The sequence below is a fragment of the Cyprinodon tularosa genome, unplaced genomic scaffold (genome assembly GCF_016077235.1).
Source record: "Cyprinodon tularosa strain WSP-4 unplaced genomic scaffold, ASM1607723v1 ctg869, whole genome shotgun sequence".
NCBI classification, from domain to species: Eukaryota; Metazoa; Chordata; class Actinopteri; order Cyprinodontiformes; family Cyprinodontidae; genus Cyprinodon; species Cyprinodon tularosa.
The window spans coordinates 64,756-77,143 of NW_024039639.1; the positions used below are offsets into that span (position 1 = coordinate 64,756).

Consider the following 12,388-nt stretch of genomic DNA (forward strand, 5'->3'; position numbering starts at 1 on the left):
GATATCTGTGCAACACTCTGGTCAACCCCGGTTGTTTTAAATGTGCTTCATAAGTAAAGTTTGAGTTGAGTCTGTTTGGTCATACAAAGCATCTAACTGTTTGGGGTGTAAAAAGTATTTGCTCTTTAACGCCTTCTGGTTCCTCCAGCCTTGCTTATATCACTGCAGTTTTTGGTGCATCAGAGATGGACAGAACCTGAGGACAGGGAACTCATGAACCAATGTGTGCTGACTGCAGACCTTATAGGAGAATATTTATCTGCAGTTCCAATTAAAAGTTTACACCAACTACATATAATTATTACAGATAATTATTTTCCTTCCTTATAACCAGTTATGAAATCTGAATGTTTTCCACATTTAGATCTTTAAGAATTAGGCTAAGCTTGAGTGTCTGACTTTTTAATCTCTACCGGGGAGTGTTGGCCTAGTGGTCAGAGCAGAGCGCTGTTCTCTGAGAAGGTTGCAAATACCTGGTTTGATTCCCACAGACTGCCACTCTGGGTCCCTGAGCAAGACCCTTAACCCCACACTGCTCCCTGGACGCTGCATGATGGCAGCCCACTGCTTCCCGGGGGGGTTAAATGCAGAGAGGGGATTTCTCCATTGTGGGACAATAAAGTAATAACATTTGCATTCCCCTTTAGTTTTTCCATTTCAGTCTGACTGCAGTGATTATAGAGCCGTCTGCAAGGCAAGGGGAGCAGATCTCAATCTGAGCAGATTAATTTCACTTCTGTCCCAGTTTCCCATAGAATGAAACATTGCCCCGCATCTGACTGGCTCAGATTGTGAAAAGTTAATAATGAAAAAAATGTTCTTTATTTTTTTTCTGACTGCTTAGTAGCCACCTTTGCTGTGTTATTAAAGGGAAACGCAGTTTTTTTTCCATTGCGCCCTTGATTTTACGTTATTACATCATGTTCTACTCCCCTATATGAGTTTTGTGTCATTTGGAGCCGTTCTGAAGATATTCTGTTAGGTTATATCCAAGTAACCTCTTCCTATGGGCAACGACTTGAAGGCACAAACTAAACTGTTCATCATTTATTCTTTAAATTCTGGGGGCGACAGTGGCGTTGGATGTAGGAGTTTGCCCTGAAATCGAAGGATTGACGGTTCAAGCTCCGACTCCGACTTTCAGTGTCGTTGTGTCCTTGGGCAAGACACTTCAACTGTATTGTCTACTGATGGTGGTCAGAGTGCCCGGGGGCGCCAGTGTACGGCAGCCCCGCTTCTGTCAGTGAGCCCCAGGGCAGCTGTGGCTACAATGTAGCTTGCCACCATCAGTGTGTGAGTGTGTGCATGAATGGGTGAATGAATGTAGTGTAAAGCGCATTGGTCAAGTCTCCTGACTTGAATAAAGGCGCTATATAAGTAAATGCCATTTACCATTTATGGTATGCCAGCATTCATAACATGTAGGCCAATCACTGTCCCCCAGACATCCGCTGTTATATTTTTATATTTGTATTTTTTTAAAACAAAGCGGAGTGTGTATGACGTCATCCATGCACCGGACTGGAGTTGTGACAGGCGGCTATGCTTCATTAGGCTAGCTAATCTGAATCGTTCAATTCCATCTGGAGAGCGAGATCATCTGTGGTAGTAGCACTAGGCATCTTCCAGGCATGTGAGGAAAACTAGCAGCAGTTCAGCGGACAGGATGAATGAATGGTAGCCGGCGCGCACTGATGACGTCATATATACTCTGCTTTGTTTTTAAAATATAAATATAAAAAATATAACCGCAGATGTCTGTGTCAATGTCAAAGTTATTTATATAGCACTTTAAAAACAGGTATTAAACTGCACCAAAGTGCTTTACAGGAAAGACAAGAACATCAAATTATCAAAACAGAATGTGAAACACTGCTTCAATTAAAAGCACAACAATAAAAATAAGTTTTAAGAAGCGATTTAAAATGATCCAGGCTGTGGGTGGATTTAATTTGAAGAGGTAATTGGTTCCACAGAATTGGAGCAACAACAGAGAAGACCTGATCTCCTTTCCTCTTAGGTCGAGTCCGAGGAACTGTCAGTAATAGTTGATTATTTGAACATAGACTTCTCGACACAGACTGGAATTTTAAAAGGTCTCTAAGATAAGAAGGATCTAATCCATTTAAGAGTTTATAAGTCAATAAGAGAATCTTAAAATCTATTTGGTAAAAGACAGGCAGCCAATGTAAAGAGGCCAGTATAGGCCTTATATGTTCACGCTTCCTGTTTCCTGTAAAAAGCCGAGCTGTTCTGGACCAATTGAAGTCGCTGCATCTGTGATTTATCCATGCCTCTATATAATGAATGGAAATAATCCAACCGAGATGTAATGAAAGCATGGATAAGTCAAAGTCCTTAAAACAAAAATAGGATTTAATTTTTGCTAAAATCCGCAGGTGATAAAAACTTGATCTAACTTCTTGTTCATCTAGCTTTAAACAGCAGTTGAAAGTTAAACCAAGATTCCTAGCAGAGGTCTGACAAACTTAGCTAAAGAACCAAGAATCAGATCTGGATTTGTAGTATGAAGATTCTGACCAAATAATATAACTTGAGTTTTACTTTGATTTAGGAGAAGAAAGCTTTGTTCCATCCAAGATTTGACTACAGCTAGACAATCTATCAATAGCTAAAGAGATTCATTTTTCCCATTTTGTAGTTTAGGGGGCATATAAATCTGAACATCATCTGCAAAGAAATAAAAAGAAACACCAAACTTATGGAAAATCTGACCTATCATCTGAGGAATATTGTAAAAATGAGCAATCTCCTGTCCAGGGGTGATACTAAGAAACTAGTCCATGCATTTGTTACTTCAAGGCTGGACTATTGTAATTCTTTACTATCAGGAAGTCCACAAACTGTAGTTAAAAGCCTTCAGCTGATCCAAAATGCTGCAGCCAGAGTTCTGATGAAAATGAAAAAGAGAGATCATATCTCTCCTATCCTGGCTTCTCTTCATTGGCTTCCTGTTAAATCCAGAATAGAATTTAAAATCCTCCTTCTCACATATAAAGCCTTAAATGGCCAAGCACCATCTGATATCAGAGATCTGATTGTTCCTGATGTTCCTAACAGAGCACTTCGCTCTCAATCTGCAGGTTTACTAGTGGTTCCTAGAACTTCTAAAAGTAGAATGGGAGGCAGATCTTTTAGTTCTCAGGCTCCTCTCCTGTGGAACCAACTACCAGTTTTAGTCCGTGAGGCAGACACCCTGTCTACTTTTAAGGCTAGGCTTAAAACTTTCCTTTTTGATAAAGCTTCTAGTTAGAGTGGCTCAGGTTATCCTGAGCTATCTCTATAGTTCTGCTGCTATAGGCTTAGACTGCTGGAGGACATAGGGACCCCTTTTTCATCATTCTGCTTCATTCTATCTCTATTCTCCCACTCTGCAGAATCTGTTAGTTCAATCTCTAACGTTCTGCTCTCTCTGCTTTTTCTCATAGTAGCTTCATCTGGTCTGTTCCTGTTTGGCTGTGACTCCATCCTGGAGAGAAATATCAGCTGTGCTGCTGCCATCAACACCTTTGTTTCTAGATGTTGGAGCTTGGCCTGTTTTCCAGTGTAGTCCTGTTTCTCTGACTGTGACTAACTGGATGTGCTCCCTTCATCATCTGACATCCTCCTACTTTTTTTTACATTCTACAACAATAATAAATTCTGAACAATTGTGGAAGAAAAATCTCCATATAGAAATGGCCCAGAATGTATTAGAGTGTAGAAATAACAAACAACAACATCCAACTAAACCTCTTAGATCTGCTCCCAGTATCTCTGCTGGGAAGTTTTTGGTTTCCAGAGGAAAAAAATAGCTACCTGCAATACATTTAGAACGGAAATACCAAAAACTGGGAGGTCTTTTAGAAAAAACGAAAAGTTTAAACTGGACCTTATTGTCCTACAGCTCAGTTCCAGAGAGAAGAAGGAAGGAAACGTGTTTAGAAGATGAGCTCAGCTCGACGTAGGCAGAGCCTCAGGGGAAGCAGGTGGAGTCAGGTACCAGATCAGGAGGAACTGGTTCCAACTCCAACTGGTGGCAAAACAAAGAGAAGAGTCTGGATTAAGGTGAGTTTTATTTTTGTTTTGCTCTTAGTTGAGATCACCGTGGATCATGAAGGGAAGCGGAGAAGAAGAACTCAGTCTGGTTCTCCTCCAGAACCAAGCTGCTGGCTTTATGCAGCCTGTGGTTCTGATCAGAGTCTGATTTATATCTGATAAACACAGTTTCCTCTGCTAGTTTCTAGTTTCTTTCTTTTAGACAACAACTGATTTTGTGGAAACAGGAGAGAAGATTTCGAACAAATGTTCTACAGCAGAAGTTCTTGTGTTTGTTGGATAACGCTGACCTTGTTCTATTTTTAGATCAATAATTGAGCTTAACTAAGAGACCTGATTTCCTGCTCTGCTTGTGTTCGTTCTAACTGCTGTAGCCGGGAGGCTAATGATCCCGGCACATTAGTCTCACTTTACAGACGCTTACAGCGTGAACAGGAAGCATCAGACCAGTCTGCACCAATGGGAAGGAGTGAGAACAATAACAGATAACCAGGCACACCGATCGCTTTTATTCAGTTCTACTGCATGTATGCCTGAACCTGACCTTTACCCTGACCTTTACCCTGACCCTGACCTTTACCCTGACCTTTACCCTGACCCTTACCCTGACCTTTACCCTTTCTATAACCTTTACCCTAACCCTGACCTTTTCCCTGACCTTTACTCTAACCAGTGATGGACGAATTACTCAACAGTAATACTTGAGTAAAAGTATTGATACTCATAGTCAAATCTTACTCAACTACAAGTAAGTTATTCAGTAAAACATCTACTCAGATGATTAGATTAAACAATGTAATGATCAAAATCTGAGCAACCCACTGGTTACATTTTTAACCTTTAGTATTTAGTAGTAGTGCTTTCTGGTGAACAGTTACTATTGCTAGTGGTGTGAGCTTTAAGACTCCAATGTGTTGCCAATGTGACCAATTTGTGTTGGTTTTCCCTTTTACCAATATAGATTGGGTAAAACACGGCTAAACTAGATTGTTTAGTTTAACCAGAAGATTGGTCGGACACATAACTTCCAACCAGATTAAAAACCAAACTGTGGAAAAAACTATTATTTTGAATAAAAATGACTAACACCTTTCATTTTGCTCATCATTGCTCAATTTGCACATTCACTGTTTGCTTGAGCTTATTTAACTAAAATGACAGAAAAACAGTAAACCTTAAATGATTTTTCTCTTCTAAGACATTTTACACACAAAAAACTGACAAAAGCTTTTATTATACATACAATCATTAACAATTTCAAAGGGACTTAAATAGGGAAAAAACAAGAAAAATAATTGCAAAACATCACCGATTATATTGCTAACTGTGGTTATAATTTCCACCAGTAGGTGGTGACATGTTTACATGAAGCTTCATGAACTGTGCGGATCATTGCAGCAATTTTCCCAGAAGGTTAAATCCCTCACGAGGCTTCATCTCACTATAGAGGACATTAGGGAGGAATATACCTAAAAAATGAAGAGGATCCACCAATGAGGAACTGAACAGGAGGTGTATATATGGGAGACAGAAACAATGGAGGGGGGGGGGGACTATTTAGATAATAGGGAGAATGTGGAGACAGAAGTAACTAGAAGGAACTAAGAGGAAGGACACTAGGGGGCAGCAGAGAATAACCAGGGTGAAACAACAGGATCTAAAGGTAACTTGAAAATAATTTAAATAAGGCTAAAGGGGAATAAACCAATGACTAAAAAATAAGTAATGACCAAGTGGTTAACTAGAGGATAAGAGAAGAAACTGGAGATAACTGAAGCCATAGAAAACATAGACAGAAGATAAGAGAAAGAATAACTATAAATAAAACTAGATCAAGGAATAAATAATATCAAAAATGTTGAGATAACCAGGAAGGGTAAAAATAAGAATACAAAATTCACCCAAATCTAGACAACACAGAACAAAAAAAGCAAACCTGAGAATTTAATAATAAACAGTTTAACATAAAAAAAGGTCCAGAACAAAAGATCGACGGAACCTGTTGGAATTAGATTCTTCTGGTCCTCTACAGGACTCATTTCCAGAGTTAGGGGTTGAACCCACTGAGTTTCCTTATAGGCGCCTGGAAATTCACAACAGAAATTACATTATAAGGACAGAATCCGCTGCTTTACCTGCTGAGGATGTTTGTCATGATCAACATTTCAGGACTTTTTGGTTCTGTTTGTTTTACTTTTTGGTTTCCCAGTTATATTTTATTTTATGTTATTCTGTGTTTGTCAAGATTTATGTAATTTTTGAACACTAAATTTTACTCTCTCTTGTTATTTCTTTCAGTTCTTTCCTTTTCAGCATTTTTTGGTATTATGTACTGTTTGGTCTAGTTTTAGTTTTAGTCATCAGTTGTATTTCCCTTTAGCTTTGTTTAAGTTATTTTCCAGTTATAGTTAGATTATGTTACTTTTCTTTGCTGCCCCCTGGTGTCCTTTCCATCCTTTGCTTCTTTCCACACCTGCTCCCTATCAGCTGATTAGCCCATTCTAGTCTTAACTCCCATATATACACCTCCTTTGCAGTTCCTCATTGCTGGATTCTCTTCATTCTTATGTTTGTTTCTCCTGAGCGTCTTCTAGTTTTGATTACTGACTTCATTAAATTAGCAAGAAACTCTCTCAGCTTCCTGTCTCTACATTTGGGTCCCCTGACAATGTCTGATTCATTTTTTTGACTTTTTTTTATACTCAACCTACCTGTTTGGTCATAAGTCAGCTCTGGTATGATGTTGTGGGCCAGGAGCTGAAAAGTGTGGGACACTCTGCTCTACACACATGATGGGATCAACTTTCTGTGTTACAGGACACTTATTGGACCAGGACCCCTACGAACTGACTGGTTCTGGTTTCTCTACCAGATCGCCTAAATTCCAAAAGATGGAGGATGCTGTTTCAAAGAAGAACAGGGCCAAACCTCCAGGATCCAGCTGTCCGTCCATGTGGCGAGGCTGGTCTATGGAAAAACCTCCAGCCTTCAGTAATAAACCGGAACCTTCAGACCAGGAGTAAGAAATAGATTTGATTCTCAGCAAGAGATTGTAATTTTCTGAATCAGTTTCTCAGTGTAGTTTTAAGTCATTTGAATAACATGTTTTCATTTCAGAGGTCAGAACCATAGAGAGAAAGTGGTACATCCAGGATCCAGCTATCCAGCTATGTGGCGTGGCTGGTCTATGGAAAAACCTCCAGCCTTGAGTAATAAACTGGAAGCCTCAGATCCAGAGTAAGAAATAGATCTGATTCACAAGCTTGGTTTATACTCACCGTGTCGCACAGGGCATGAGGGTGCGCACACCAAAAGTGAAACAATCACCCCACCCCCGCTTCTGATCGCAGATGGTGTGCGCCAGCCTCATTCCTAATGGGAGAATATTAAGTTATTCTTAAAGAACACAAAACACACACTAAAAACATCAACCAAGGGGAGTTTATTGGCCAGGTTTGTGGTACAAATAGGGATTTAAGCTTCTCCTTCCAAATAAAATTGAAAAACAAACCACTGGACTTTGTTTTTTCAGGTTTGAAGACATTTTGGTTCCCATCCAGAAAGATTTCTTAATTCAAAATGTCTGGAGTAGCATTGAGTTCCGGGCTTTATAGAGTAGCCCAACAAAAGTCTTGTTAAGGCTTAGAAATCATGCATATTAAACCGAACCGGTCAACCCCTTAATAAAGGGAAGTCGTTGATTTCCTTTGTGGCCTGCAAATTAACCCCAAAGTGGCCCATGCCGCTGTATGGGGGAGTCATTAGGGTCGTCGCACACCTGTTAAACAGGTACAATGTTTTTGATCACCTGCATGGTGGTGAGGATTAACATGATAGCGGAAAGGAATCAACTCTATGCATTGTAGGTTTTCGAGAGTTGAATCCTGAGTCCCCCCCCCCCCTGTTTAAGGTTGGTTTTTCTTAACACAGATGGTTTCCTCCATGCCTTTCTCAAACCAACTGTCTTCTTTGTCCAAAATGTGAACATTCTGGTGCTAAACAAGTGTCCTTTGTCTAAGGTGTAGCTGGACAGCAGAGTCTTGTCTGGAGGACAAGTGGCTTGGTGGACTTTGTTATTGACAGACATTAAGAGATGTTGAATGAAGTTAAGTAAGAACTAGATATCTGATGTTGAACATCAGAGCCGTGGGATGAGATTAAGCAGCAGATTAAATCTATAGTATGTCACAGAGTCTGTCATTTTATGTTTGGAAACCCAGAAGTTGATGATACCCAAAGTTTCCAGGCAGGATAAAAAGTCTTTGGTGACGGTAAGACTATAATCAAGATGTGTGCTGAGATCTTCCAGTAGTATAATATTGGAGACAATTTAAAAAATCACTGTTAGGTTTATGGGATCAGCAGTGTTTGGTCAAAAATGTTGCCAGCAAGACATTCCATGGCGGTTTAGGCTAGGATGGAGAACGTTGAAGGTCTCTTGGTAGAATATCAGGAGACTGTTTCAATGGTCTGACTCGCAATGTTTGGAGATGTAAACAAAGCCAGGCGGTGTTGAATCACTGAGATGAGAGGTTTGCCAGGTTTTTTGTCAAGCAGAGAAAGTCAAACTTATGATAAATGAGTAAATCCTGGAAATGTTCCCTGTGTGGGAGAATGGAAAGTTGACGAGTCCAAAGTTACTGGTGGTTGTTGAAGAGGTTGACTGGAGGATTAGCCCATCTAGGTAGCACACTGTTATCAACAGTGTGGGAGGATTTACTGTGATGGCATAAAGAGGAGGACAGGAAGGATTTGATGGTCTTGGATGTGGTTGAAATGAAAATCCCGTCAGGAGTCACCGTGAACATATCTCTGGAGCAGTAGTGAGGTGATCTTTGGGTGGAGATGTAGATTTGTTGGCGGTGGCTCTGACAACTAGGAATCGATCCAGTGGATTTTGGTATTGTAAGCAAACACATGAACCCCATTATTAATACAATCAAAATAAAGGCTTAAATGATTGATTACCACTAAATTAACATTTTTGTTGTTGTTTTTTTTGTTTTCTGCTGTTAAACTTGATAAATAGACATCGCACCATACAGTCTACACCACCCAGGCATTACAGTATTTTTGATCATATACGGCACATTTGTGGAAATCCTGCTTTTGTGTTTAAATCCGCCTTTTCGTGACCTGCCCAACTTAAAAAGGGGTTTCTCCAATCTGATTTTTGCTATCGAATTAACCTGAGATGTAATGTAAATTGATATGATGCCCTGCAGAGGACAGCAATGGTTTACTGACAATAAAGAAACAGATGATAAACTGAATGATTTGTTTTTTTTTAAAATAGAGATGAAAATAAGCTATCAAGATCAAGACCAAGAAATGGAGGTGGACCACTGACTGCAGCAGGTAAGACTGCGGGTGGTGAATGGGGGAGCAATGGAATCATGATGTCATTTGATAACAGGTAGACATTTTAAAACAGTTATAGTTTTAAGAACTCAGATATATTACAGTCACGCTGTTCTATTCTGAGTGAAGACTTTGAACTCTGGTTACACCCGAGTTTAATGATACCACCAGAATTAAAGTAGGAAATTTCATGTTTGTGGTAATTGTGTCCCATTAACCCTGATTGCTCACTGATGGTGGTCAGAGGTAGCCTGGGTGCCATTCCGAACTTAGTCCCGCCCACAAAGTTTGAGGTCGGGAAGTTCGGTCTGGCTCTGCTCCATAGTAGCGCGAGTATGATCGCCCACTGTCAGGCGATCCAATCAAATTGTCAGGGCGGGCTTTATACGATGATGGACAGATGACCAACAGTAACGTACTCAACCACGTGACCAAAGCGCGCTTGGGTGACAACAACAATGGCTGCCGCTGGAGAGTTGAGGTGAGTAGATTCTGCTATTAGGTCTGTTCTAGAAGATATCGACAGCAAATTAATTTTAAAAGAGGAACAGAGAAACGCGATCAAGGCTCATCTTCTTATTCTAGGCGTGCAACTGCACGCTTTGATTTTTGTTCACAACAACTATGCGTCGCTTAACATACGTCCCGCACTCCGTTGCTCTTATTGGTTGTAGGTCTATCCAATTGAGTGCAGAGGCATTTTTTTTCCTGGTTCGTTCGAAACACGCCCCATAATCACAGCTCTATGGAGCAGCATCAGACTCATTCTGACTAGAATTGAGTCGGACTACGTCAGGCTAGGTCAGAGGGTGGTACCGGTGTTTATCACATCACTTCCCATTTTGGTTGTTGACCTACTTTTCCTTAGTGCTGCCCAGGGTCTCTCCATTTGAGCCAATCACTGACCTGATCTGTAAAACCCTAAATGATGTATGGTGTTTTACAGAAACCTGGCTGCAACAAATGGACTATGTTAACATAAATAAGGTGACCCCTTCAGCTACTCACATTTTCATATGCCCAGAAATTCTGGGTGTAGAGAAGAGGTAGCAAAAATCTTTCAGCCTGACTCATTGATTATTCCTGAGCCAGTTAATAGTTACAGTTCTTTTGAACATCTAGACTTAGACAAACGTTATTGTCATCTTGTATAAACAGAGTAAGTATTAAGTAAGTAATTAAGAAATGTTTATTTATATATCACCTTTCACAGACATAGAGGTCACATAGTTCTACTCCTCTTCCTACCCAGAATTTCTTGGTTTGTGAAAATGTAAATAGCTTGAAGGAGTTGCCTCATTTATGCTCACATAATCCTCTTGCTGCAGCCAAGTTTCTGTAAGGTAACATAAATCAATGTGATTATCACAAATCCAGTCATTAACTAGCAGACTTTTTGAAGATAGATCTTATGTTAAATAGACCAAATTTAATTGTTTTAACATTTTACCAAATTGGGGTTATTTTTATTTTTATGAGCTTATCATTGTATGATGTATTTGATTGTGTTCGTGGGCAAGACACTGTCTGGATGGAGTATTGAGTGGGTAACAGTTGAGAAGCTGCAGAGAGGTGTGATAAACTATGACTCTGCTTCCTAAAATGTGCCCGGGGTGTTCCTCACATTTTGAATTGAAAAAAACTTCCTAGATGGGAAGAAAATGTCTCCAAACTTGGAACCCAAGTCCAATGGATTGTTTTTAAATTTTTACAGAATGACTATGACCTGGATGACTGAGAACTTTCACCAGCAGTTCACAACAGTTACAATATACTGACAGTTCTGACAGTTGAACACTGTTACTGATAAAGGAATGATTTGAATATTTAGCACCAAATAATATGCAGGAAAAGACCATATAATGATAGGCTCCAGCTACCTAATTTTGGGAAATTCTCGCCTATTTTGGATACCCACATGAAACATCAAATAATTTGTCAACTGTTAGCTCCAATTACATGTGCAAATCTACAAAGCTAACACTTTGTAGATATTTGATATATCAATGGAAACTGGGTGAGTAGAACACAGACCAAGCTTCATCAGTTCAAACATGACTCAAAGTTGTTTTTATTTTCTTGAAAATACTAGGTCTTTTTAGTACAACAGTAATAAAGAGAATAAGCATTTCTCATTGTATTACGTGTGTTTTAAGTCATGTCATACACAAATGTAGAACAGTTCAGACCACTAGCTACAACAGTTCCAGAGCTGTTGGGCTTTGAACTTTTAGTGTCACCTGCATGTCCAAATCTTTCCAAAAGTGCCAAATTTTGCTAAATGCTTTTACAATGTTTTGCTCCATTATTTGACCCATAGAATAACACTGAAGCATTTTGATGGCCACAAAACATTTATGAAGTGAGTATTTTCCACTTTATTGCAGAGTCAGGGTATATAACAAAATGTAAAAATTTTACACCTACAGCATAATAGTCTATAAAAAATAGTGAAACTGCTGCTTTTCAAGGTAAAATAAGCTGCTGCGCCTTTTCTTAGCTGTGTTTTGTTTTTTGTTCAGCCTTTGGCATTGTAATAAAACAAAATCAGCGCCCAAACTTAAAAAAAATAGGACCATTGTTATTATTCAGTTTGGAGCTAAGCGCTTTGATCCAATCTCAGCTGTTTTTCACTTATGCAAGCCGGTAACTCAGCTCTGCTTTATATTTCCCAGCCATGTCTAGTCTGGTTTGAAACCTTATTTCATTGGCTACAAAGCCAAATAGCCCATGTTGTCTTAGACAATAACAGCAGGACTCTAGGAGGCGTAATATTGCTCTACTCGGTGCATCACTGGCTGACAGGAAGTGGCCGGAAGTGAGACTTCAGCAACCGTCCCTGGATAAAATCACATCATACAAAGATGCGGACACTTTTGTTTTGTACAGGGGTCTCAAAGTGGTTCCAGAAAGGCCGTGTGGCTGCAGGTTTTCTTTCCAAGCAATAGCACCGGACTCCATCATCTCA

The 12,388-nt window shown here is 39.7% G+C and overlaps 1 protein-coding gene across 6 annotated transcripts in view; it reads left to right on the forward strand.

Moving 5' to 3' along the window:
* Positions 1 to 3,934: 3,934 nt before the first annotated feature.
* The window catches only part of LOC119775370 (protein NLRC3-like), a 42,352-nt gene continuing 33,898 nt past the window's right edge, over positions 3,935 to 12,388 (forward strand). For 3 of the 6 annotated variants that reach the window (XM_038273327.1, XM_038273329.1, XM_038273328.1), the window contains exons 1-3: positions 6,856 to 7,078; positions 7,177 to 7,296; positions 9,356 to 9,417. In XM_038273327.1, coding sequence (XP_038129255.1) covers positions 6,951 to 7,078; positions 7,177 to 7,296; positions 9,356 to 9,417 — 310 coding nt within the window. In that variant the 5' untranslated portion in view covers positions 6,856 to 6,950. Of the gene's footprint in view, positions 4,069 to 6,852; positions 7,079 to 7,176; positions 7,297 to 9,355; positions 9,418 to 12,388 lie in introns of those variants that run through there. The other 3 variants (XM_038273324.1, XM_038273325.1, XM_038273326.1) reach the window with 2 other exon arrangements.